This window comes from Canis lupus, chromosome 7, assembly GCF_048164855.1.
Source record: "Canis lupus baileyi chromosome 7, mCanLup2.hap1, whole genome shotgun sequence".
NCBI classification, from domain to species: domain Eukaryota; kingdom Metazoa; phylum Chordata; class Mammalia; order Carnivora; family Canidae; genus Canis; species Canis lupus.
The window spans coordinates 2,445,669-2,471,685 of NC_132844.1; the positions used below are offsets into that span (position 1 = coordinate 2,445,669).

The 26,017-nt window shown below is 45.6% G+C and overlaps 1 protein-coding gene and 1 long non-coding RNA gene across 7 annotated transcripts in view; both read left to right on the top strand.

Moving 5' to 3' along the window:
• Window positions 1–12,440, top strand: part of HDAC2 (histone deacetylase 2) — a 28,472-nt gene extending 16,032 nt beyond the window's left edge. For all 3 annotated transcript variants that reach the window (XM_072831692.1, XM_072831694.1, XM_072831693.1), the window contains exons 6-14: window positions 155–296; window positions 3,733–3,825; window positions 3,909–4,017; window positions 7,311–7,451; window positions 7,675–7,783; window positions 8,605–8,735; window positions 9,802–9,957; window positions 11,351–11,408; window positions 12,070–12,440. In XM_072831692.1, coding sequence (XP_072687793.1) covers window positions 155–296; window positions 3,733–3,825; window positions 3,909–4,017; window positions 7,311–7,451; window positions 7,675–7,783; window positions 8,605–8,735; window positions 9,802–9,957; window positions 11,351–11,408; window positions 12,070–12,100 — 970 coding nt within the window. In that variant the 3' untranslated portion in view covers window positions 12,101–12,440. The remainder of the gene's footprint in view (window positions 1–154; window positions 297–3,732; window positions 3,826–3,908; window positions 4,018–7,310; window positions 7,452–7,674; window positions 7,784–8,604; window positions 8,736–9,801; window positions 9,958–11,350; window positions 11,409–12,069) is intronic.
• A 1,007-nt stretch (window positions 12,441–13,447) lies between these two features.
• LOC140636475 (uncharacterized) lies at window positions 13,448–25,036 on the top strand. Of its 4 annotated transcripts, none has more exons than XR_012033658.1 (6): window positions 13,448–16,065; window positions 16,675–17,045; window positions 17,329–17,931; window positions 18,246–18,325; window positions 18,968–19,189; window positions 21,918–25,036. It is a non-coding gene; the product is annotated as an uncharacterized lncRNA (long non-coding RNA). The 4 variants fall into 4 exon arrangements; XR_012033661.1 differs by having other exon boundaries at window positions 17,329–17,717; XR_012033660.1 differs by lacking the exon at window positions 18,968–19,189.
• The last annotated feature ends 981 nt before the right edge of the window (window positions 25,037–26,017 follow it).

A 26,017-nucleotide genomic window follows, 5' to 3' on the forward strand; every position in this document is an offset into this window, starting at 1 on the left:
AGATGTTTGAATGGTCTCTTAGGCTGGAAATTAAGAGAAAGGATTCAACATTCTGAAATGGAAGAGCTCGAAAATATTTCTGAACCCATTTCAGAAGAACCTGGTTCTCATTTAAAACCTTTTAAAAAAAACTTAACCGATGCTTTATTTTCAGGTATCATCAGAGAGTGTTATATATTGATATTGATATCCATCATGGTGATGGTGTTGAAGAAGCTTTTTACACAACAGATCGTGTAATGACTGTATCATTCCATAAATATGGGGAGTACTTTCCTGGAACAGGAGACTTGAGGGTAAGACTGAATTTCTATCTGAATAAATATGATATAAATATTAGAACTGAAGAAGATAATAATCCTATATCTAAACTAATACTGTTCTAGAGTCATTTAAAATTTATATGCAGAATTGAGTCATTTTATATGCTATATAACATTTGCTAGAATTCACTTTTGTTGACTATAGGCAAAAATTTAGTGAGAACTGAGAGGACTTTTGCTCAGCCATTTTCTTTGGTCGAATAATTATTTTTGAACATCCTTGAAGCACAGAAGCAGTTTTCTTGATGTTTATTTGGATCTTCAAAACCTACTTCACAGTAGCCAGCATTGCTGTTGATTGTAAAGATTGGTGGATGAAAATAGAACTAAGTCTATTTTATTTTAGGTTCTTGTATTTACCCCCCCCTTTTATGATTAGTCTTGCTTTAATAGGTCTTACTTTAATCTTTTCCCCCCCCATTTAGTGCTCTTTTATTTTATGAGTATAAAACCACTAGTCACATCTTGTTTGTACAAAGTTCCTCCGGTAGTTTTGCTTCACTGGCTTTTCTTGACCCAACCTACCTGCATGTTGAAAATTTATTCAAAGATTTAAATGACTTTTTAAATTCATCCTGGATTGTATAGGAAATTTCTCTTATCGTGGCATTCAATATTAGTTCAGAGTTTTCTAATTAAGGTTATTTTTCAGATCTGTGGTATGTATTACAGCTTATTTTAGCAACTAATATTTTGAAGAGTAGCCTTATTTTTCAAATATGTGCTTTCTTTATTTGACCACAAGATGGTGCTCTTTCAGTAACAGTCATGATGGTGAAATCTTAAAATGAGTAGAAGGTCAGTCATTTAATTTTAATTTGTTGGAGTTTAAATTATGTGGCTTCTAAAATTGCAAATTTGTATATTCAGTTCCATGCCTGCTAGCTCCGTCAGTGCGTTTCTCCGCTTGGCCCTAACTTACATACCAGTGATTCTTAGAGTATGAGCCTTAGGCAAGCGGAATCGGCATCTCCTGGGGACATCCTGTCAGGCCTCGGGAACTGATTCTGCGCACTAAACTTTGAGAACCACTCACTACCCTAACCAGTAGAATTCCTTTGTCTGTAGCCGTTGCACCCGGTAGAAATTCAGCAAAAACCTTCGCAGTTTTAAGCTTAAACTAAGTCTTTTAAGTATAATCAAAAATGGCAAAACATGGCCTCTGTTTTAATTTCTGACAGTGTTCTTATTGTTTAAAGTTGTTGGAACATATTGGAGAGTGGGTATCTTTTAAAGATTATAGAATGACTTTCAATATTTCTTTTATTCACTAAAGATTTTGTACTTACTATGGGAAATGTCAGCATATTTTCTCTTTAGTTATTATAAAGGTGTCCCTAAAATTTTATAAGGAAATCAAAACTATTATGCATGGAGTTCTATTTGGAATTTCATAAAACTTGTGTGTATCTCTGGATGTTAATAAACATTCCCTTTTCTACCTTCCGGTTCATTCTAAATTAGAAAAGAAAGCTACTCTGAGCTTAGATCATTGTTAACATTGCTTGTATCGATTAGATTGGGAGTCTTTAAGTAGAAGAAAAAGATATGGTAAAGCAGCAGTTGAGGAATAAGAAATGGAAGGGAGAAAGCTTGGTGCAACAAGGGAGCAGCTGAGGCGCCAGGTTTCGGTTAGAGTGAGAAGTGCTGACCAACTTTCTGTATTCTGAAATCTTACTGTCAAAGTATGTCCGAGGAGTTTAGTTTTTTAAAGTGCAGAATTTTACGGATTCACGGTGCTTTAGTTTATCAACATCTAAATGGTTTGTATTTAGTTAAACATTTTAGGTTTCTTCAAGAAAAATTGTTGCGGGAGATATGTAATTCCACTTACTTTTTCTTCATTGGAATTTGGATCATAACTCTAATGTTGAAGGATAAACTATGCTTTTTTTTTTTTTTAAGATTTTATTTATTTATTCATGAGAGACACAGAGAGAGGCAGAGACCCAGGCAGAGGGAGAAGCAGGCTCCATGCAGGGAGCCCGACGTGGGACTCGATCCCAGGACCCCGAGGTCATGTCCTGAGCTGAAGGCAGAGGCTCAGCCGCTGAGCCACCCAGGCGTCCCTAAACTATGCTTTTTAAAAATGAATCAAACTCAATCATTATATGAGAGAGAAGGGGAGACTTGTAAAAAAGCATTAGTAATCCTAAAGATTCACATATATTGAGACTTAATTTAAGAATGTAAGAATCAGCCACCACCAGTCCTTTCGTGTTGCAGTTAAAGAACTGTTTGGGGGCACCTGAGTGGCCTAGTTGGTTAAGCTTCTGCCTTAGGCTCAGGTCATGATCCTGGGGTCCTAGGGTCAAGCCCCGTGTCGGGCTCCCTGCTCTGCGGGAAGCCTGCTTCTCTTTCTTTCTCTCCTACTCCTCCTCCCCCACCCAGTACATTCTCTCTTGCTCTATCTCAAATAAATAAATAAAATATGTTTTTTTAGAAAAAGAACTTACTTTGTAGCAGTTTTTGTATTGTACTATTTCTTCTAGGAATTCTGTGTGTGTGTGAGCGCATATAGGTAGATTTACACGCATCTGCACGTCCATAATGTATATGCATAGTACATGCAGTGTTAGGGTAAATGCGTGTGTGTGTATATGTTGCTGGATCCAGCTCTCAGTTTCTCTTACTTTGGGGAATATTAATATCAAGAGTGGTATTTATTCAACAAGTAGAAATAAGACTTTATTTCAAGCCCAATTATAGAGCAGATTTTGGTGCTTTAGTCTGCATTTGTCAAAACTTGAGGACAGTTGGAACTTTTCTTTCATCATAAATAAACTTATACCATGAAGTGAGCTTCAAAGGAGGATTCTGCATTATAGAGACAATTGTCCTGCACAGTTCTTTGGCTCAGGGTATCTGTTTTCCATAATGTCTTAAATATTCTGTTCATGATTAATTTCTTGGTCAAATAGAATACTGCCTTTAATTGTTAAGTTTCTTTTTCCCCAAAATAACCATTACAAATTAATTGGAATTGATTCTCTCCAGCTTAATAAAGCAATCCATTAATATTGAAATATAGACTTACTCTGTATTATTTCCTTTTTTTAATCTTTTTTAAAGATTTTTTTATTTATTTTATTTTTATTTTTTTATTTAATTTATTTATTTATTTTTATTTTATTTTTATTTATTTAGAGACACAGGCAGAGGGAGAAGCAGGCTCTCTGCAGGGAGCCTGTGTGGGACTTGATCCTGGTACCCCAGGATCACCCCTGAGCCGAAGGCAGATGCTCAACAGTTGAGCCACCCAGGGGTCCCTATTATTTCCTTTCTTAACCTAACAGATGAATTCAGAATTTGATATTGTTACCTAGTTTTTTAATCCTGTAAAAAAATATTAACACGCAAACATGTTTACTATGAAACGCACTAAGAGCTGTTTATTCATGCATTTTAGGATATTGGTGCAGGAAAAGGCAAATACTATGCTGTCAATTTTCCAATGAGAGATGGTATAGATGATGAATCCTATGGGCAAATATTTAAGCCTGTAAGTATTATTCTTTTCAAAATGAAAATGGAATTTTAAAAGATTTTTAGAGAAGGTGGTAACATTTGTTATTTTGTACATAGATTATCTCAAAAGTGATGGAGATGTATCAACCCAGTGCTGTGGTGCTACAGTGTGGTGCAGACTCACTGTCTGGTGATAGGCTTGGTTGCTTCAATCTGACAGTCAAAGGTAAGCTATTTCCTGGGTGATAGTCCCAGGAAAATTTTTTTTTTCTTTCCAAGAACTTCTCATAAAAGTTGTTATTTTAATTTTTTGCCTATTGTATTAACCCAGAACCCTATGTTTTGTTTTGTTGTTGTTGTTGTTGAATGTATGTATGCATTTGGAATTGATTTTCATAACTATAGTCTTGTTTCAGTAAATTAGGTGGTCTTTATGTCGGTACATTCATACATGAATAGTTTTATAAAGCTGCTTGAAGTCCCAACCAAGGCAGCCATTGTCAATCTTTTTCCAAATAACACGCAGACTCTCTTCTTCCTTCCTTCCTTCCCCTCCTTCCTCTCTTTCTTTCTAAGATTTTATTTTTAAGCAATCTCTGCACCCAACATGGAGCTTTAACTCAAAACCCCAAGATCAAGAGTCTCACGCTCCTCAAGGCTCCTGAGTGGCTCAGGATGTTGAACGTCTGACCGTTGATTTCAGCTCAGGTCATGAGGTTGAGCCCTTTGTGAGGGACTCTGCTTGAGATTCTCTCTCTTAGTCTCCCCCTGCTCCTCCTGCTGCTGACGTCTGTATCTCTGTCTAAAATAAATAAAATCTTTAAAAGTTGCATGCTCATCCAGCTGAGCCAGCCAGGTGCCCCAAACTTTCTTTTTTTTTTTTTTTTTAATTTATTTATTCATGATAATCACAGAGAGAGAGAGAGGCAGAGACACAGGCAGAGGGAGAAGCAGGCTCCATGCAGGGCGCCCGATGTGGGACTCGATCCCGGGTCTCCAGGATCGCGCCCTGGGCCAAAGGCAGGCGCCAAACCGCTGCGCCACCCAGGGATCCCTAAACTTTGTTACTTTCAATTTCAGCTTTGTTTATTCACTTCCCATCATGGAAGAAGGGGGAGGGATTCAGGTCTTTTTCACCACTTTGTCTCCAACACATGCACACACTCTTCCAGTATCTTAATTTTTACAGTTTAAATCTGATTGTGGTTGTGGCATTCAGTGTTTAGTGTCATCAACATTAAAGCATGTTCAGCTTAACACATTTTTCTTTATTGTATGACCTTTCTTGCCTGATTTTTTTCATTACTTAGCTTTCTCTTTACTCATTATTAAACTAAGTAGCTTCAGAAGTTCAGGTGCATCAAGTATTCCATTATGTTGACCTTCTTGAAGAATAGCCTTCTGACCTGTTACTGTTGGATGAGTATCCCCTCCCTATAGGCTTGGTAGAACAAGGAGCTCTTTGCTTCCCTTCTGTGTGCCTGCCTTCCCTCCCGCATTACTTTTTCCTCTGTCTTCATCTTAATTTTGGTAGAGCACATTCTCAAGTAGCTTTCTGAGAAAAGATGTGTGGGGGATTAGGAGTGCAGCACCCAAAATTTATATTTGATCAAGTGTTGGAATTAACGTGTACTAGGAGTCCAGACCAAAGTGAAAGATCACCATCATGGAGGGAACTTCTAGGGTAGGAGGAAAAATCCTGAATTTTATTTAATAAGTTCTTAAAATTTGTTATATGAGAGTCAGTAATGATGAATGTTGTATATGGTTTTATAGTTGTTTTCCTTTTGAACTTTGAGTTAACAAATGGCTATTCTTAATTACCTCGTAAGATGTGAAGAATTCTCAGCTGTAACTTTTTAAAAATGACTCTTGGCTTAAATGGAATTACATAACTAAACCCAGATATTTAATTCTTTTACTTAATGTTAGGATTGCTTCTGTACCCAGTTAGCATTAGAATTATGGTATAATCTGTTCTGCCTCTCTTAGGTTGAACCAGTACAAACTTGATTCCCCCTTTTCTTGGTAGATCAATGGCAGTCAAATAGCAGTTTTCTATCGTTCAACTTAATGTGTTGATAACCACCTCTTGGTCTCAAAATGGACATGATCTTCCTAATGTACACAATGGGTACTAACTGTCCGTTTTCATGTCCTGGCTCTTTGAAAATGCTTTAATGCTTTCATGCTTAAAAGTAATAGCATTCATAAATCCTATACTGTAGTGTTTTACAATAATCTACATTTCAATTGTTAGAATTTCAGTTGTACAAAGCATAAGGGTATTTGTAATCCTAGATCTTTTTTTTTTTTAATTTTTTTATTTATTTATGATAGTCACAGAGAGAGAGAGAGAGAGGCAGAGACACAGGCAGAGGGAGAAGCAGGCTCCATGCACCGGGAGCCCGATGTGGGGATTCGATCCCGGATCTCCGGGATCGCGCCCTGGGCCAAAGGCAGGCGCCAAACCGCTGCGCCACCCAGGGATCCCTGTAATCCTAGATTTTAGATTCTAAGTTTTCTCTACTGCCAGCTTCAATTTAGGTTTCTCAGGTCTTTTGAAGTCTGTTACCTCTTGTCCATCTCCTTCCTATCTTCATTTATGTTGTTACTGTTGTGTTTCTGCCATTCTTCATTTTTTATAGGTTTTAGTTTTAGCCTTTAAAAAAAATTGCTTTATAGTCCTTTTTATCAGGTTTTGAGAAGAAGGAAAAGTGGTTTTGTTTAGCCAACTTTTTTTTACTCAGAGGTCTATAAAGTAACTTTCTGTTTACTTTGTCTTTAAAAATACCGAAGTGGTTTTTATCTAAGAAGACTGTGTTTTTTCAATAGCAGCAATAGAAATTGGGTTATGAGTTTCATAGTGCAGCAGTTAAAGAATACTTAATGGAAATGTACTATCTTTGGATGATGGAGTTTCAGATAGCTTTTTTTGTGTACTTGATTATACCAAATACTCTTTAGTAAGCATGATTTTTTTCTGTAATCGAAGGGTTTTTTTCTTTAAAGATTGATCTGTATGCCTGAATTTTTGATATATCCATAATACTGGTAACTAGCTTATAATTGATTATTAAATAATCACATTTATGTAAAGAAAATATTTTGTTTTTATATTCGGTTTACTTTTCTGTTCAAGTTTCTACACGTAGAAATTTGTTGAAGTGTTCCTCATGTAATAGGTAGTAATTTTATAATCTTAGCTAAGATTATCCATGGATATCTGCATAAAGTTCTGTTCATATTTTTAATCTTAATGGTATAATTTGCTTTTCTGTCAGGGACACTTGTTAAAATAGCCAATTGTATCTGAGTTGTATATATCATTGTATGAAAGGTATTTGATTAAAAAATCTTAGACTAAAAATTCCTTGAAATTTTTGCATATTCTTTAAATACTTAGAAAAGCCATTTTGGTTTATGTAAAACTGTTTGCATTTATTATCTTTTTAAAACTTATTTTTCAAACTGCTAAAATATTTAGATTTGCTGTTAGCCAAATCTTTTTTGTCTCAGGTCATGCTAAATGTGTAGAAGTTGTGAAAACTTTCAATTTACCATTACTGATGCTTGGGGGAGGTGGATACACAATTCGTAATGTTGCTCGATGTTGGACGTACGAGACTGCGGTTGCCCTTGATTGTGAGATTCCCAACGGTAAGCATTCTTATTAAGACCCATACGTACAAATGTGGGTGGGTGGATGATGAGCTTCTAGAGCCATGTGAACAGGAGAGCAGTCACTAAATAAATGCCCTTTGTGTTCACTTTTAAATGTGTTCTTGGGGAATGTTTCACAGCTTGAATCTGGGTTTTGTGCGTGGATTTGTGTGGAAAACTGAGCTTTTAATATGTTACTTTATTTTATTGTTTTTAATAGAACTGCCATATAATGATTACTTTGAGTATTTTGGCCCGGACTTCAAACTGCATATTAGTCCTTCAAATATGACAAACCAGAACACTCCAGAATATATGGAAAAGATAAAGTAAGAGACCATTGAGTTAATTTGATAAATATTTCATCTTTATTTTTATATATCAGATGTTTCCTTTGTCTTTTTCAGAAGCATTTTTGAAACGTTAAGATGACTGATTTCTTTTAATTTTTTTGAGATCATGAAAACGTATGTGCTTCGTAGCTCAAAAATATTTCCATTTTCTACCAAAATGGATTTTTAAATTTCAAAAGGCACTGTAAATTGTATACTTTTTTGCCTTACGAAAAAATGAAATTTTCCTTTTTGAAACATTTTGGTAGGAGCACCTGGGTGGTTCAGGGGTTGAGCGTGTGTCTTTGGCTCAGGGCACGATCCCGGGGTCCTAGGATTGAGTCCCACGTCGGACTCCCTGCGTAGAACCTGTTTCTCCCTCTGCCTGTGTCTCTGCCTCTCTCTGTGTGTTTCTTACGAATAAATAAAAATAAAATCTTTAAAAAAAAAAAAAAGAAACTTTGGTAGAACTTTATCTCCATGAACAAAGTGTTTAGAGATCTGTTGTGCTATACAGACCCAAGTTTGTGTCTTTTCTCTGCCAACACACTAATTTTTGTGACATTTGGCAGGTTAATTTGCCTTTAGGCTTATATTTTCTCATTTTTGAAATGGGGGATGAAATAGTATCTGTGTTGTAAATTTTGAGGATTAAATGGGTTAATGATAGTCTGAATGTCATGCTTTTATATTATTATTTAACTCATAGGTTTTAAGTCAGGTAAAAGATGAAATGTTTGCTTAATATTTCCTCTTACATTTAAGAGGAACATGAAAAGAAATGAATTTTATCTAATAAATTTGCATGTGTAATTTAGACAGCGTTTATTTGAAAATTTACGCATGTTACCTCATGCACCTGGCGTCCAGATGCAAGCAATCCCAGAAGACGCTGTTCATGAAGACAGTGGAGATGAAGATGGAGAAGATCCAGACAAGAGAATTTCTAGTAAGATAATGCCTTGATGTGTATTGTTACATTCAACTTTCTTATGTCTTAAAACCTGATTTGAATGTCAGTGTTTTTAGTTCATGTGACTCTGTGTGATCAAGGGGGTGCCTGGGTGGCTCAATCGGTTGAGTATCTGACCTCTTGATTTTGGCCCAGGTCATGATCTCAGGGTTGTGAGACCAAGCCCCACACTGGCTGTGGAGTCTGCTTGGGATCCTCTCTCCCTCCCACCACCACCCCCCCGGCCCCCACTCCCCATCCATGTGCATACATGTAAACATGCTTTCTCAAAAAAAAAAAAAAAAAAAAATCCTGTATATTTGGGAATGAAATGAAAAGTAATACCATTTATCCAAAGTAGGATGAGTTGACTAACATCAAGCACCTTCCGTTTGAGTCTCTAGCCTCCCATTCCACTTAATATTGCCTGCTAGAGTTCTAGCATAATGGTATGCTATTGTGGTGTAGGCCTTCTAACATACTTGGTAGTAATGATATTTTTAATATTGTCTATGTCTCATTTTAGCTCTAAAACGAATGGTTAGGGATCCCTGGGTGGCTCAGCGGTTTAGCGCCCGCCTTTGTTCCAGGGCGCGATCCTGGAGTCCTGGGATCGAGTCCCGCATCGGGCTCCCGGCATGGAGCCTGCTTCTCCCTCCTCCTGTGTCTCTGCCTCTCTCTCTCTCTCTCTATGTCTATAATTAATAAATAAATAAATAAATAATAAATATTTAAAAATAAATAAAATGAACGGTTAGTCCTTTGAAAAAGACGTTATCCCCACCTCCTAGTAGTAAAACATAGTTTTCCCCTCCAAATTTTTCTTGGTGAGATCCCCAAATGTTTTTCATGTTGCTTTGAATTATTTCTTCCTAGCCTCCGATCTAAATTTTCAGTATTGAACAAACCATGCATTCAGTTCTAATCTTAAAAATATTAAGTATCTGTTACCCTGTACTTTTAGATGTAGAAATTGGTTGGTGCATTTGTACCTGAGTGTGCTAACAACAATTAAACCTCTGACCGTCTTTGTCAACTTTTCTTAAAATCCTTATATAATCAGTTCGAGCATCAGACAAACGGATAGCTTGTGATGAAGAATTCTCAGATTCTGAGGATGAAGGTGAAGGAGGACGTAGAAATGTGGCCGATCATAAGAAAGGAGCAAAGAAAGCTAGAATTGAAGAAGACAAGAAGGAAACAGAGGACAAAAAAGCAGGTCAGATTTATTTCTTGTTAAATATAAGTTTTAAAAATGAGCTTCACTTCAACTTTTTATGAAATCTGAAGCCAGTTACACAAGTATTAAAGGGGGTGGTTTTGCTGGGTAGATGACCTCTGTCCCCTGTGTCACAGGTAAATGGTGCTTACCTTTTAAATCTTTTATTTAGAGCTCTGTCCGTGTTACTAGTTACGTTTGCTTTTATAATATAGAAAACCTTCTTACCGTCTCTTGCTGACAGAGGCACAAAATGATGAACATCACACTATGATAGAGATCCGGTAAGAAGACAGAGGGGTTCTATAGATCCATTTGTATTCTGAGCAGAGCTGAAATTCTATGATAGTCTTTAACTATCTAAAAGTTTATTTGATGGGAATAAAACATCCTTAGACCAATTTCACCATTGTGAAAAAGCTGAGAGAGTGGACTTTGCTCAGAAATTATTTGATGAGAACAAAACAAAACAAAACAAAAAAAACAAATTATTTGATGAGAATATAAAAACTGAGGGAAAATCGGAAGGGATTTGGAAGCTAGGTTGGAGGCGAGGTATAATACTTTGATACCTTAACTTAAAAATGCTGTTAGCTTGTCTTTTGACAAAACGATGGTTTAGGCAGTAAATTTACTACCAGAATATATTATCTTTTATCTGAGTTCGCAGAGCACTTAAACACACTTTGGTCATTTTATTTAACATACATTATAATGCCTCATTACAGGGTTTTTACGTGCCTGCACGCTAGATTGAGCCGCTCCTGGCTAGGGAACGCCGCGGTATCCTAAATACCTGTATTCCGAACACTTAACACACCTGCGTTCGCAGTGTTCCTGTTGCTGTCTCACTGCTCTTTATGACAATGGTCGAGTTTCTCGGGACTTGGCCTGCTTATCTTACCTGATTCTCCCCTCTTCTCACATACTTCAGTCCCGGTGGTCTTTCAGTTCTCCCTCCTAACCTAACCTATTCAGTCTGCCTTGCCTCAAAGTCTTCTTAAGTTTTTCTCTGTTCTGGATACTTCATCCCTTTTACCACCCAAAAGCTCTTCATTCTTAGGACACCTCCCAAATGTCACTTTTCTGTGGTAGCCTCTCCCAGCACCGTCGCTCGGTGCTGCGCTCGGGTCTGTAGGCCGACCTGTCCACAGCGTACCCGTACCCGCTGAGATGGTGTCGAGGGGAAGCACCTTGACGGGGGCAGGGCCTGTGTTACATCGGCCCCTTGAACCTCTGTCTTTCAGCAAAGTGTAAATAGATGGTTACTGAGTTCATGAATAGTAAGATTGTATATGGCAGCTTTTTATATTTTATTTTAAAGTTACATATCTTATATTTAAAAATAGGCTTCAATCTCTCCCCAATTTCTCTTCCCAATTTATGTTTTTAGATGTTAAGGAAGAAGATAAATCCAAGGACAGTAGTGGTGAAAAAACAGATACCAAAGGGTAAATTATGTTCCGTATCGAGTAACTTTTCTGTGCTGTAAAAATAAATACATTGACTTTGGGTGTGGATGTATCGTATTCTTTTGAGAAGTGCTGGACTGAACTTGACTGAGAGCATCAGTTGTATGAAGTGCTCTAAATTTTAGTCCGTATTGGTACCTAAGGTAATCTGTAACATATGCCGTCTTAACCGTCCGTTTGTGTTGTCTGTTCGTCTGTTACTCACGTAGCTTGCCTTAGAAGATGGTAAAGGGTAGTCCTAATACTGTATAACTGAACATAAATCGGATTGTACTCTCGTATGTAATGTATCTCGGACCTTTTGCTATTAACTTTATGTGATCTTTTCATGGTGCTCTTATTTCTTTGTGTATACGAATTTTGTTAGTTTTGGGTAGTGGATAAATTGAAACACGGGGCTAGCATAAAACAGTTGATGCAGTTACATTTAGCAGAATCATAATTGAGGTTTTTATCGTCAGAAAGCATATAAATCCCTGACCTCGTCTGATTTTGTGTTAGCCTTTATAGGATAACGTGGACTAGATTGTAAAATCACTGGGAAGATGTAAGGTAGTCAGTACTCCGGGAACAGTCAGGACACTGTGTGTTTGGGCCGTGACCCTACGGGGCCTTAATGTTTTATGTTGTCTCTTAACAGAGCCAAATCAGAACAGCTCAGCAACCCTTGAATTTGAATGTCTCACCAAGTTCAGAAACCATAAACGAGTGAGAAAATATTGGGAAGAAAAATTTTTTCTTTTTGAAGACTTCCGGCTTCATTTTATACTACTTTGGCATGGACTGTATTTATTTTCAAAATGGCTTTGTTTTTGTTTTTCTTGGCAAGTTTTATTGTGAGTTTTCTAATTATGAAGCAAAATTTCTTTTCTCCACCATGCTTTATGTGATAGTATTTAAAATTGATGTGAGTTATTATGTCAAAAACTGATCTATTAAAGAAGTAATTGGCCTTTCTGAGCTGATTTTTCCATCTTTTGTAATTATCTTTATTAAAAAATTGTACTTGGATTGTCTTTGTCTGTTTATTACAACAAATCTTTTTTCGGGGGCTAATAACAGGACTTTGTACAATTAGAATACACGAGGAGTGAAAGATAACTGATCATGACTTTAAGGACATCCGTTTAACTGTTCAGGAAAGGCTGTTTTACGGTACTTCTTTCTTAATGTGATAGCAGTTCCTCTTCTAGCATCTTCTTTTTATAGTTTGGCTAGTTACTACCAGTGAAGATTGGCATCTTATTTTAATAGTTTATCTCTAAATTAACAATATAAGCTATGTGATTGAAATACAGGAATTATATTTGAGCTGAACCAAAGATTCCCAAAAATTGGAAATGAAAATTTCTGAATTAAAACCATAATCAGAGAAGGGAAGGAAACTTGTCTTCCATACTGAGCAATATGTGACTTTGTTGCCCACCCCCACTGTGTACCAAGTAGACAAGGATTGTATGGCTGTGCTTGACCAGAATTTTCCTGTATTCATACTAAGTCTAAAATAAAACCTATTTAGACAAAACCTGGTCCTTTTACTGCATTTTGTAGAGCATCCAGGTTCCACTATTGCACACAAGTCTCCAAACCAAAGAAAGAAACACTTAATTTGTTTATCTGTTCACTTTCATGTCCTGGGTATGCAACTGAAGATAATGAGAAAATGCACCCAGAGCTTACATTCTAGTGGTAAAAAGCAGACAAATGGGTAATTTATACTTATTCCAGGGTGTGCAATAGAAAAAAATAAAACATTTTAACTTGTCAAACTTTTTTGCCTATCCTGAAGTAATTGTTTTGAGACAAAAATCATAAAATTCTGGAAGATAAGTGAAAACTATTTCTCTGTAAGCCCCTATGTTGAGAAGTACTTGAGACGTTCACAGAAACACCTGGATGTAGGTAATGAGCAGCCACGTACTTGCTCTGATTCAACAGACTTCGCTTTTGCCATATTTACTAAGTTTTTTTTTTTTTTTTTTTACTTTAAATATATTACACCAGTTTGAAGAGTTTATACGCTTGGCCATTTAATTTAACTCCCCTTTCCCGCTTTACGGAAGTAACCATTACTCTGAAGTTTGTGGATATTTCACCCACTGCTGCAAATCTGTCAACATCCAAGACTTTATGACGCTAAGTATTAACTCATTTCTTCATTTAGTTCGTGAAGCACAAAGTATCCCATACATTCGCTTCTGTGACTTGGTTTACCCTGTTGAGCGAGTGTCCATTGTAACGGCTGTGGATTACTGCTCTATTGTGAGGACGTACCAAACGTGCGTTTCAATACTGTAGTGAACCTCCTTGGTGTATTTACCTCGTTTTCCTATCCAAGTTTAAGCGTTACGTAAAACTGAAGCTTCAAGAGAATTAGGAAACCAAGCAAGTTCACCCTGTGAATTGGTACAACCAATTGTGACTTGGTTACAACCAATTGTGACTTGGTACAACCTACAAACAACTGCTGGAAGAAAAAGGCCTCATTTACAATAGCAATGACAACATTTTCTGGAAATAAAAGCACAGAGAAGGCACAGGTCTGGTGTGTAACAAGAGCAGTGTAACAGGATGTCAAGATCAATGTATTTAGAAATTAATCATGGATAAATAGGCTGGGGAGGGGAGAAGGCTTATTCCCTAAGGACTGTTGGGATAGTGGATAATCAAATGGGGAAAGGTTTACACCTCCCACCAGAAGATTCAAGTTCAAATTAGGGAAAATGAGACCATACGTACTAGAAACCATCCAAGAGACTTAAAAAAAGTAATTGGAGAAGGTCTGACTCCCAACTATAGAAGAAACAATTGGTGTATTTTGATTTAAAAAAAGGTAGGCCAACAGGACTAAGTTGAGGGAAATGACAACCGGCAGGAGGCAGCCGCGTGCAGAAAGAATTAGGACTTGGTCACGGTTCAGAAGGTGGCACCGAAAGCTAGTAGAGAAAGACCGAAGAGGCGCAGGGAGGATACGAACAGTGGGAAAAATACAAACGGTTATAAATCCAAACATCTTGAACTAATTAGGAAATACAAAATAAAAACTATGAAGATTTGGGATCCCTGGGGCCTCAGCCCAGGCTGTGACCCTGGAGTCCCGGGATCGAGTCCCGCATCGGGCTTCTCGCAGGGAGCCTGCTTCTCTCTCTGCCCGTGTCTCTGCCTCTCTGTGTCTCTCGTGAATAAATAAAATCTTGAAAAAAAAAAAAAACCTGAAGATTTAACTTTTTGACCTGATTTTTTTACACCTATCCTAAATTTGAAAAACAAGTGTTGGCAAGAGGATGAAGAAGTTGGTTCATACCGTAGTAGAGCGTGAGTCGCTAACGTATGGTGACTTAATGTAACAGCGTCCGTCAAAATGACCAGTAAGAATCTGGGGGCCTGGGTGGCACAGTTGCTTAAGCGACCGACTGGGTTTGGGCTCCGGTCATGGTCCTGGTGTCGGGAGGAGATGAGGTCCGGGCTCTGCGGGGAGGCCGCTTACGATTCTCCCCCGCCTCTTCCTACCCTGCTCGCGTGCACTTTCACATCTTTTTTCTTAAAATTACAGATAAAAATCTGATCCAAAATTCCATTTTGAGAAGCTCCACAGCCTTGTGCAAACGACTTTCAGGAATCCCTGTGCAGCACGGTTGGGAGAGGTCAGAAGGGCATGTCCTGCGGAGGAGGAGCCGCGGGGCGCGCCAGCGGGCAAGTGGAGTCGGTTCCCGGGAGCACCTCTAAGGGGCGACCTTTCCTCGTGTGCAGAGAGCAGGGCCGACCAAACTGATCCTACAAACAATGCCCAGAACTATAGGAGGTGCCGCCCTGGCTGCTTTCACGGGCTTCCAGCGTCCGGCCGGTGAACGTCGTGCAAAAAGTCCATTAAAAAACCAGCGGATGGTTTGTCGTCCAAGGGGTAGACACTTTACACGACCCTATGGCCTCCCTTTCCAGGTCTCAACTTAGCTTCTGGAATGACTGGCGGGTCCACACAGCTGGTGGCCGGGCCACAGGGACGGTCTCAGCCTCGCTTCTTCCCGGGGACGAAGGTGTGCGGCGCCCGCCAGACTCAACGGTCACTAGCATTTATTCATGAGACACAGAGACACAGAGGCAGGGACACAGCAGAGGGAGGAGCAGGCTCCATGCAGGGAGCCCAACGTGGGACACGATCCCGGGACCCCGGGATCACGTCCTGGGCCGAAGGTGGCCCTCAACCCCTAGGCCACCCGGGCTGCCCAGCATTTCGTTTTTTAAAAAATGCACTTTGAAACTGAGGCCTCACCTCGGGGAAAACAGAAGAGTGGGCCTGGAATGACGGTGTGCCCTGTCCTTTCTTCGCATCCCTCGGGCCACGGGTGCCAGGCCCACGGTGGCCCGAGAGGCGAGCGTGTGGACCTAAGCCCCAGTGTCATCAGGCGGCCGTGCAGAGGACTAGTCTTGGTCCTGCCGCCAAGGCCCGGCGTCCTGCCACTGGGAGTTCTGGAAGCTCTTCTGCCGAAGGCCCTTCCCCGCACCTTCTGGCTCCAGCGCGTGCAGCGGAGTCTCGCTGAAGCCTCTCGGTTCTCTGCGGTCCCCACCCTCCACGGTGACACAGACGACATGCGTCGGCAAGGTCTAAACAAAAACCCGGGCGCGTGTAGCACCACAGGTAGGACACCTGCACGGCCTGAGACCCTTTCTCTCGCCCCGATCCCGCGTGAGCACCTACCCCCGTGCCTCCCTTCCTCTCGGACTTAACAGGAAGGTGATGCTGGCTCTCCGGTCGGGCCACACTGCGAGGCCCGACCCACAGGGACCCACTGCCCAGGGAGCCCGGTGGGCTCCGGCCGGGGAGCACACGACTTGCTGGGTCCGGGGGTCCTGGAGCCCGCGGCCCGTGTCGGGTCAGATGGCTTCTCAGAGAGAGAAGAGAAATGCACCCTCCGCGTGGGCCAAGGGGCGCAGACGGCGCTCGGGTGATTGGGGGGCAGAGCCAGCTCTGCGGGGCCCGGGAGCAATCGGGGAGCGGGTCTGAGCCACGAGGCTGGTGACGGCAGCTGCAGCAGGACCGTGATGCCCCGCAGTTTGCTTGAGGATGACCTGCCAAGCACAGTGGCGAGGGGGCCCTGGGAAACGGGGCTCCCCCTGCTGTGGCTCCCCCCCTCCCAGGGAGCACTGTCCTGGAGGAGCTGCCGCGCTGCCCCAGCTCGCCACCAGATGGCATGTGTTCCATTGCCTGCACGGTTTTCCTTTTCTGCTTTTTAATTTTTTCCTGTAGACGCTTGACCTGTTGAAGCAGTAGAGCAACGCGAACAGGCTTTGGGGGCGCAGCACTGGATCCAGGCCTCTGGGAACCACGCTTCAGGGGGCCGCACTCCCGCGGGCCTGAGCTTTCTATCCACACGAGAGCGCGGACCGGGTGGTGAACTGTGAGCTTTCTCATGAAAGGCAGAAGAGAAATGAATATGAGAAGAAGAAGAGCGTCCCCCTTTTCCTGGGGCTTTGATCATTTACTATCCACCATGGAAAAGGAGAATTGAGATCTCGTCCTCGGGGTTGCAGCCCAGCACGATGAGGGTGAAGTGCAGGGGCAGTGGCTTCCTGCCCTCGGCCTCGGTCACCAAACCAGGCCCGCAACCCTGCCCCCCGGTACTTCCCAGGGCTGGGATCAGGATTATGGGGGGATCCTGGTGGGACAGATTACCAGGGAGAGCCGCTTCCTCGCTTACATTCTGTTACTACCAGACGGCGGGACCGGGGAGGTTTTGGGGGAAGCTCACCCGGCGACAACTGGTGTGTGTTTAGGGGTGAGTCCGACAGCTGTGATCCAAACTCTGATCCCTCTGGGCTGGAAACTTTGGGTTCTCTGGATAAAGCAGAAGCTTCTGGCTTGTGTCATGGATCATTCAACTCGTTACCTTTGTCTTTCCAGAAATCAACATTTCCGGGGTGACCTCCAGCCGTGTGGCCCTACACTGAACAGGCTGGGGCACAGCTAAAAATCATAAACAGGAAGTTAGCCGCGGCCTTGACATCCTATCGTTTTGCTTTTGGTCACGTTTTGCTTTGAGCGCCGTGCCTCAGTTTACCAATCTGTAAAGCGGGTCAGCTAACAGCTGGCAAATAACCACGCTTCTCCACCCTTCCTCTGCCACAAACCGATCGGTGCTCGCGGGCCTTAACATGCTCAGGGCGGAGAGCCGCAGCAGTGACTCAGAGCTGGCATTAGGGTCGCGCTGTGACACAGGACACGTCTGGGTCAGCGGGGAGCTCGCACCGCTGTGCACCAACGCGCAGTGCATTTCCTGCTGCTGGACCACGGTAGGAATTATCTTTAAGTCACTATTGTCCTCACATGTGACCACTTACCATAGAGGTTCATTTTTAGAATCTGCGCTGGAGCGGGTATCAGCATTTCATTCCTCTTTGTGGCTGAGTAATGCGTGTATATACACACTACTTGGGGTCCATGGTTTTTTCCTGTAGCACCTTCCTCTGGCTTTGGCGACAGGAAAGACTGGCTGTGCAAGACAAGGTAAGAGTGTTCCTTCCTCATCTACTTTTTTGGAAGAGCTTGAGGATTGGTGTTAGTCCTTTAAATGACGGATAGAATTCATTAGTGAAGCCATCTCGTCCTGGGCTTTTCTTTGTTGGGAGGTTTTTTATTAAAGATTCAGTGTCTTTTCTTGTTATAGGTATATGGAGATTTTCCTATTTCTTTTTGAGTCAGCTTTGGTCATTTGTGTATTCCTAAGAGTTTCTCCATTTCATCCAGGTTATCAAGTTGCTGGCACACAATCCGTCATAGGATTATTATTCTTATTCTCTTATTTTCCTCTATTTCTGTAGGATTGGTAGTAACGTCTCCACTACCACTGCTGGTTTTATTTACGTAATGGAAACATTGCACTAAGTTAAAGAAGCCAGAGGTAAATTCTTTGGGTTTTTGTTTGTTTGTTTTTTAAAGATACTATGTATTTAGTTGAAAGAGGAAGTGAGAGCTCAGGAGTAGGGATTGGAGCAGAGAGAGAGGGAGAAGCAGACTACCCTCTGAGCAGGGAGGCCCAACCCCAGGACCCTGGGATCCTGACCTAAGCCACAGGCAGGTGTATAACTGACTGAACCACCCACATGCCCCCAGAATGGGGTAAATTCTTTTTTTTTTTTAATTTTATTTATTTATTCATGAGAGACCCAGAGAGAGAGGCAGAGACACAGGCAGAGGGAGAAGCAGGCTCCATGCAGGGATCCCGATGTGGGACCCGATCCTGGGACCCCGGGGTTACATCCTGAGCCCAAAGCAGATGCTTAACTGCTGAGCCCCCCAGGGACCCCAGAATAGGTAAGTTCTTAACCAGGAATTTAGATTGGCAGTTGCCAGGGCCTGGTGCAAAGGTCAAATAGTAGGTATTGGTTAATGGGTACAAAGTTTCCTCCTGGGATGGTGAAAGTGTTCTGAAAGTAGATGGAGGGGGGGTTTGCACAATACTGTGGGTGCCCCCCCCCCAGCTGCCCCCTTCTCAGCGGTCCATTTTATGTCAATATCGCCTCTAAAAAATTGCTTGTGTTAGGCCCCCTCCTGGGTACGGCCTTTACCGCGCTGTTGGAGCAGGGCCGAAGCTATTCCAACATAAGGAAGGAGATGGGCATCACGCAGCAACCTTGCCCACACCCGCAGAGTGCCAAGGGCCGGCGGCTCCACTCAGGAAAAGAAGGCGGGGGAGGAGCACATAGGAGAGCAGGTGGTGTGGGCCTGTAGCTGAGCCAGTGTGGTCTCCGCGGTGATCTGCCCGGTGAGGAGCTGCGGCCACACGCTGGGGGCACGGGGAGCAGCCGCGGAGCTCCGAGGGCTGGGGGCCTGGGGGGGCACGGCCGGGGCACGGGTTGGGGGGCGGGAGGGCCGCGGACGGGCTGGGCTCGGGGTGGGGGCGGGAGGGCCGCGGACGGGCTGGGCACGGGGCGGGGTGGGAGGGCTGCGGACGGGCTGGGCACCGGGTGGGGGTGGGAGGGCCCCGGACGGGCTGGGCACGGGGTGCGGGAGGGCCGCCGAGGGGCTGGGCTCAGGGTGGGGGCGGGAGGGCCGCGGACGGGCTGGCACGGGGGGGCGGGAGGGCCGCGGACGGGCTGGGCTCGGGGTGGGGGCGGGAGGGCCGTGGACGGGCTGGGCACGGGGGGCGGGAGGGCCGCGGACGGGCTGGGCACGGGGCGGGGTGGGAGGGCTGCGGACGGGCTGGGCACCGGGTGGGGGTGGGAGGGCCCCGGACGGGCTGGGCACGGGGTGCGAGAGGGCCGCCGAGGGGCTGGGCTCAGGGTGGGGGCGGGAGGGCCGCGGACGGGCTGGCACGGGGGGGCGGGAGGGCCGCGGACGGGCTGGGCACCGGGTGGGGGCGGGAGGGCCGCGGACGGGCTGGGCACGGGGTGTGGGGAGGGCCGTGGACAGGCTGGGCTCGGGGTGGGGGCGGGAGGGCCGCGGACGGGCTGGGCACGGGGGTGCGGGAGGGCCGCGGACGGGCTGGGCACGGGGCGGGGTGGGAGGGCCCTGCACGGGCTGGCACGGGGGGGCGGGAGGGCCGCGGACGGGCTGGGCACCGGGTGGGGGCGGGAGGGCCGCGGACGGGCTGGGCACGGGGTGTGGGGAGGGCCGTGGACAGGCTGGGCTCGGGGTGGGGGCGGGAGGGCCGCGGACGGGCTGGGCACGGGGTGTGGGGAGGGCCGTGGACAGGCTGGGCTCGGGGTGGGGGCGGGAGGGCCGCGGACGGGCTGGGCACGGGGGTGCGGGAGGGCCGCGGACGGGCTGGGCACGGGGCGGGGTGGGAGGGCCGCGGACGGGCTGGGCACCGGGTGGGGGCGGGAGGGCCGCGGACGGGCGGGCACGGGGTGGGGGGCGGGAGGGCCGCGGACGGGCTGGGCTCGGGGTGGGGGCGGGAGGGCCGTGGACGGGCTGGGCACGGGGGGTGGGGAGGGCCGCGGACGGGCTGGGCACGGGGCGGGGTGGGAGGGCCGCGGACGGGCTGAGCACCGGGTGGGGGTGGGAGGGCCCCGGACGGGCTGGGCACGGGGTGCGGGAGGGCCGCCGAGGGGCTGGGCTCAGGGTGGGGGCGGGAGGGCCGCGGACGGGCTGGCACGGGGGGGCGGGAGGGCCGCGGACGGGCTGGGCACCGGGTGGGGGCGGGAGGGCCGCGGACGGGCTGGGCACGGGGGGTGGGGAGGGCCGTGGACAGGCTGGGCTCGGGGTGGGGGCGGGAGGGCCGCAGACGGGCTTGGCACGGGGGGCGGGAGGGCCGCGGACGGGCTGGGCACGGGGCGGGGTGGGAGGGCCGCGGACGGGCTGGGCACGGGGCGGGGTGGGAGGGCCGCGGACGGGCTGGGCACCGGGTGGGGGTGGGAGGGCCCCGGACGGGCTGGGCACGGGGTGCGGGAGGGCCGCCGAGGGGCTGGGCTCAGGGTGGGGGCGGGAGGGCCGCGGACGGGCTGGCACGGGGGGGCGGGAGGGCCGCGGACGGGCTGGGCACCGGGTGGGGGCGGGAGGGCCGCGGACGGGCTGGGCACGGGTGGGGGGGCGGGAGGGCCGCGCAGGGGCTGGGCACGGGGTGGGGGCGGGAGGGCCGCGCACGGGCTGGGCACGGGGCGGGGCGGGAGGGCCGCGGACGGGCTGGGCACGGGGTGGGGTGGGAGGGCCCTGCACGGGCTGGGCACGGGGGGTGAGGAAGGGCCGCGGCCGGGTCCCAGGGGTCGGGGGCTCCTCTCCCCCGCGGACTGGCTGCGGGCGCCTGCGGCCGAGCGAGCGGGTGGCTGGGTCGCGGCCGAGCTTCAGCAGGTCCCGCACGCCCCGAGGCTGCCGTCCCGCCCTGGCCCTGGCCGCGGCCCCTGCGGCCCCCCCCCCACGGCCTCCGCGGCCCACTCGGCCCCTCCCCCTCCTCCTGGTGCCCCGGCCCGCACGTGAGGGCCCCGCACCCGGATCGGTCGCAGAGGCTCCCGGGGCCCCCGCGCCACCTGCCAGCCCGGCCTTCCAGGCAGGGGTCGCGGCCTGTAGGACCCGCGGCCCGGTGGGCGCCTGCCCCACGGTGACCTCCAGGGGCAGAAAGGTCGCGGCTCAGCCCTGCGGCCCCCTCCCCCCGGCCCTCTGCCCCCCTGGCCTTCTGCGGGGAAGCCCCTGGGCGGTGGGCACCGGCGGCCGCCCCAGCCAATCTGGGTCTCCATCCATTTTTTCATAAAAAAAAAAAAAAAAAAAAGGTAAAGGAAGAAAAGAAGGGAGTGAAAGACCAAAACTGAGATCCTATCGCTGCCACTACGGGCCGAGTCAAGGCGCGTCACTGAGCCTCCGGCTGCCTCGGGTGCGGAAGGAGGAGAGGGGATGAGGAGGGAAGGGTGCTGACCCCACAGGTTCACGGCCAGAAGGCCTAAGACAATGCATACAAAGTGCCCACGGGTGCCCGGCGTGTTTGAGGTGCATAGTTTCCATTACTTTCTTTTTAAAGATTTTATTTATTTACTTACTTACTTATTATTTGTTTATTTGAGGGAGAACATGGTGGGGAGAGGCTGCAGCAGACTCCCGGCTGGAACCCACAGGGCTTGATCCGAGGACCTTGCGACCATGGCCCGAGCTGAAGGCAGATGCTAAGGGATGAGCCCCCCAGGCGCCCCGCTGTTCTGTTTCTTATTATGAATACTTGTTTTCTAGTCTGTAAATCAGAATAGAATTTGGCGATTGAGGTTAATCTGTGATTTCCAGGTGCGGGTAGTTTTTCTGTCGTGTAACAGTGTAGACATTCCTGGCTGCTAGAACATACTTTTAAAAATGAAACACGTCGTGATTGGGAAATTTGCACATCTCGTCATGGGTCAAAATAATCTTGTCTCCCAACATTTTGCAGGTATGAAAATAAACAACTAAAACTGTAGGTGGGAGTGAAGCAAGAGTTAGCGAATGAAGATGGGAAGGTACTTGGAAGCCAGCTGCACGGTTTTGATGACAGCTTGATGACAGCATTTCGGCCCTTCCGCATCATCCTTCCCAACGACCCTGGCTCCGGGGAGCCTTAAATATCCAAGGAGAGCGCCGCTCAGGAGAAGGAGAAGGCTCATCCCTTTTCCTTCCTTGATCATAAGTGTGAAGACTCTTCTTGTGTCACACTCTCCAAGAGTGGTGCTGGTAAATATGAAGAATGTGTGAATCCGTACACTTTTATAAGTGGTTTTAGGACTGATTTAAAAAAAGTTATTGGTCAAATTGAACACCAATAAAAAAATAAATTTATTATAAAAAAAAGTTATTGGCAAACATAAGAAAATTAGTTCCAAGATGTTCATTTTGGTGTTGTTTATAATAACAACCTAAGTGGTCATTCTTGTAAGTTTCTGTAAGGAATTATAGTTTATTAATTCCCTGGAATATGAAGTATTCCATGAAAATGATTATATAAGTCTATATTTTAACGGGGACATATATTTAGAGATATTAATTGGTGACAGAAAAACAAGTTACATAACAAACACATAATCTCACTACCTTTTTGTTCAAGTGATAAATACACGTGTACGGATTTAGAGGGACCAAAGTGAAAATATTAAGTGACTGTCTCTGTATAGTGCGTTTAATGTGCTTTTAAATTTCTTCTGCGTGTTTAGTTCTATTTTTGAACGTGTCCACAACAAAGATACATGTTACTTTGATAAAATAATTTCTCACAGGAACTCACTGACTCCAAAATGTGACTAATTTAACTTTCTATCACTGAAATATTGTTAACATTCTCTAGCTCTCAGTTAATGGAGGAAAAGCTAGAGGTTAAAAAAAAAAAAAAAAATTCCTGACAGAGAAGCAAACTTTGAGATGCCCTGTGTTTTATTTTCAACTAAAATCTTAAAGAAATCCTAAAGAACGTGTACAGAGAATCCAGAACCTCTCGTTGAGTGGGCCCGAGGAAGACTTGCCGCGGAAGAAGGGACGGGCCGAGCACTGACCTGCCCTTTGGAGAGGCCGAGAGCCCCCTGGACCCCGGGAGTCCATCTGAATTTCCTTTAAGACAAGCTGAAAATCCGTAACAAAGCTCAGGACCCACATTTAACCTCACGTCTCCCGTAGTCTGTCCTCCAGGGCCTAGTTCCATGGAGTATTAGCAGTGGATAAAACCCGACGAAGGTTCCACGCTCAGTTGGGGGAGCATTCCTACGTAGTAAATGCCGCAGCCTTATTTCAGGAGCTCCTGCGCAGACCTGGAGTGGGAGGCTGGGCCAGTGGCTCCAGGGAGGCACGGTCCTCGCTTCTCTGACTGGTGTCCTCTCAGGGTCCTCGTGGGGAAAACAAACCAAAAGTGTCCTGTGGTCAAAGAGAAATCAGGGCTCCTGGGTGGCTCAGTTGGCCGAGCGTCTGCCTCGGGCACAGGTCATGATCCTGGGGTCCCGGATCGAGTCCCGCATCGGGCTCCCTGGAGGGGGGGTCTGCTTCTTGCCCCTCCCCTGGCTCCTGCTCTCTCGCGCTCACTGTCTCTCTCAAATAACTGTATCAAAGTTATTTTTAAAGATGGTCTAGATACCATCTCATCTTTGTACATCTTTTTTCCTTTGCTGTGTTCGGTCCACTAGCATTTATTTGTTGCTCCCTTCACCATATTTTTCAAGTGTGTCCATTTAAAATTATATATTAACATTGAGTGTCTACTAAACACAACGCATTTAAAGAGCTTTATAATTTAGCTTTTAGAACAACCGTGTATGCTAATTTCACCTCTGTCTTCCAAGTAGAGAAACTGAGGCATAGAGACATTAGGTCAAGGGGCTCCTAAGAGACTGAGCTTTGATTCGAGTCCTTGAAGTGGTTCTTCCGGGAGCGCATTTCAGGCCTACTTCAGTGACCTTTGTCGTTCCCCCCAAGGACAACGGCACAGTTTGTCTTCCTTCCCTCCAGGCGCCTTCTGCTTCCATCCACCCAGCTCTGTCGTGTCCCTGCTCCCTGTCACCCCAAGATCAGGGGCTCCCCAATGCTTCAGGCTGAACCCGGCAGGGGAGGAACTGTGAGTTTCCAGTGACTTCACAGACCTTCACTTGTGCGAAAAATTTTTCTGCTGCCGTTAAAACTTCCAAAGAGGAAAAAGATGATAAATGATCAGAAGAAGGGGGACGGGTCTAACTTTCACGGTGTTCGAGTACGAGGCAGGTGGAGCCCGGCCAGGAGCGGGGACAGAGAGGGGCTCTGTGGCCTGCTTTCCCCATGTTGCCCCCTCCACACCAAGGGGAGGTGGCCCCCTCTTCGCTGCACCGGACTCCAGGTCTGGGAAGCCTCCCAACAATCCAGGATGGAAACTGGAAGAGGAAACCGATGGTTTTGATTCAGCGAATATTTGAAATGATTTCATTCCAAAGAAAAATATCCCAATTAAAGTGCCAGGCATTCAGTGTTCACGAACAGAAAGCAGATGCAGCATGTGTTCGGTTTGAAAGTGACTTGGGAATAACCTTCCCGAAACTGAGTGTGGACACGTTGAAACAATGTGATTCATCACGGGGCTCTGGAGGGTTCTGGAAGAGGAGACCAGGGAGCACCAGGGAGCACCATGGATGCCCAGTGAGCCCCCCGAGAGCCTGCCCATGTACCACGTGTAACAAATACATGCCTGCTCTTTGGCTCTGCCGTTTCAGAGCTTTGTCAGTGACTGCTTGACTCATCCCATAACTCAACTCTTTTGGCAGGAATACATATGGTGGTAACGGTTTTAGAACCAAATATAAAATTAATTAACCAGTGGGAAGAACATTTTTTCCTACTTCTCAAGTTCAGTATTTTCCTAAAAAAAAAATTTCTGCTTCCTGATTTGGAAAATGAACTTGGAGCCAGGATTTACTCTCTCTTAGAAGGGAAACTTCAATAAAGTTCTGTTGTCCTTTGATCCTTTTAGAAAAGTGAGGCTTTGATTAGTCTTCGGAAAACAAAATTCCCTGACAATTTCTTGTATTGCTTCTGAATAAAGGTAGGAGCGTGCCTGGAGTGCAAAATAATATTGTAGTTAAAAACGATTGCAGTCAGGATGGCTAAGATATAGTCAATCTTCTGTCCAAGTGAATACAAAGTTTTAGCAGGCCTATAAAATGCCTCCACGAATTTCTACCCAGAAAGTTGATGGCGGATCCCAAATTGTAATGTTTTGCAGTTACTACTGTCATCAGTATTTTGTATGTTTTTTTTTTTTTGGTTTTCCTTTGTTTAACAAATGAGATTTCTCACATTTTTTAATGTGTTGCTTTAGCAACAGTTCTCACATTCAAAATAGATTTACATAGACTCTACTCTGCAAATATATATTGAATGCTCACTACGTACAAAACATTATACTGTGTTGTTATGAACCTTCCATTTGAATTAAACTTGGATAGAGGTTGACTTGCATGTTAATTTCTTAGACTGATGTTGGGAAGCAAATTTTCAATTTGCTTTCCCTTATCCTAGTTCCTCACTAACCTACTCTACAATGGACTTGTATGTATCTGTGTAGTCCCAATTAATAAAGAGTGGGTTTAATATGGTATATTATACATCCAATCAATTTAAAATTATTAATCCTACTTAAAAATGTGGAATTGAGCTGAAATAAAATTGGAAATATAGAGATATAGTATGCAAT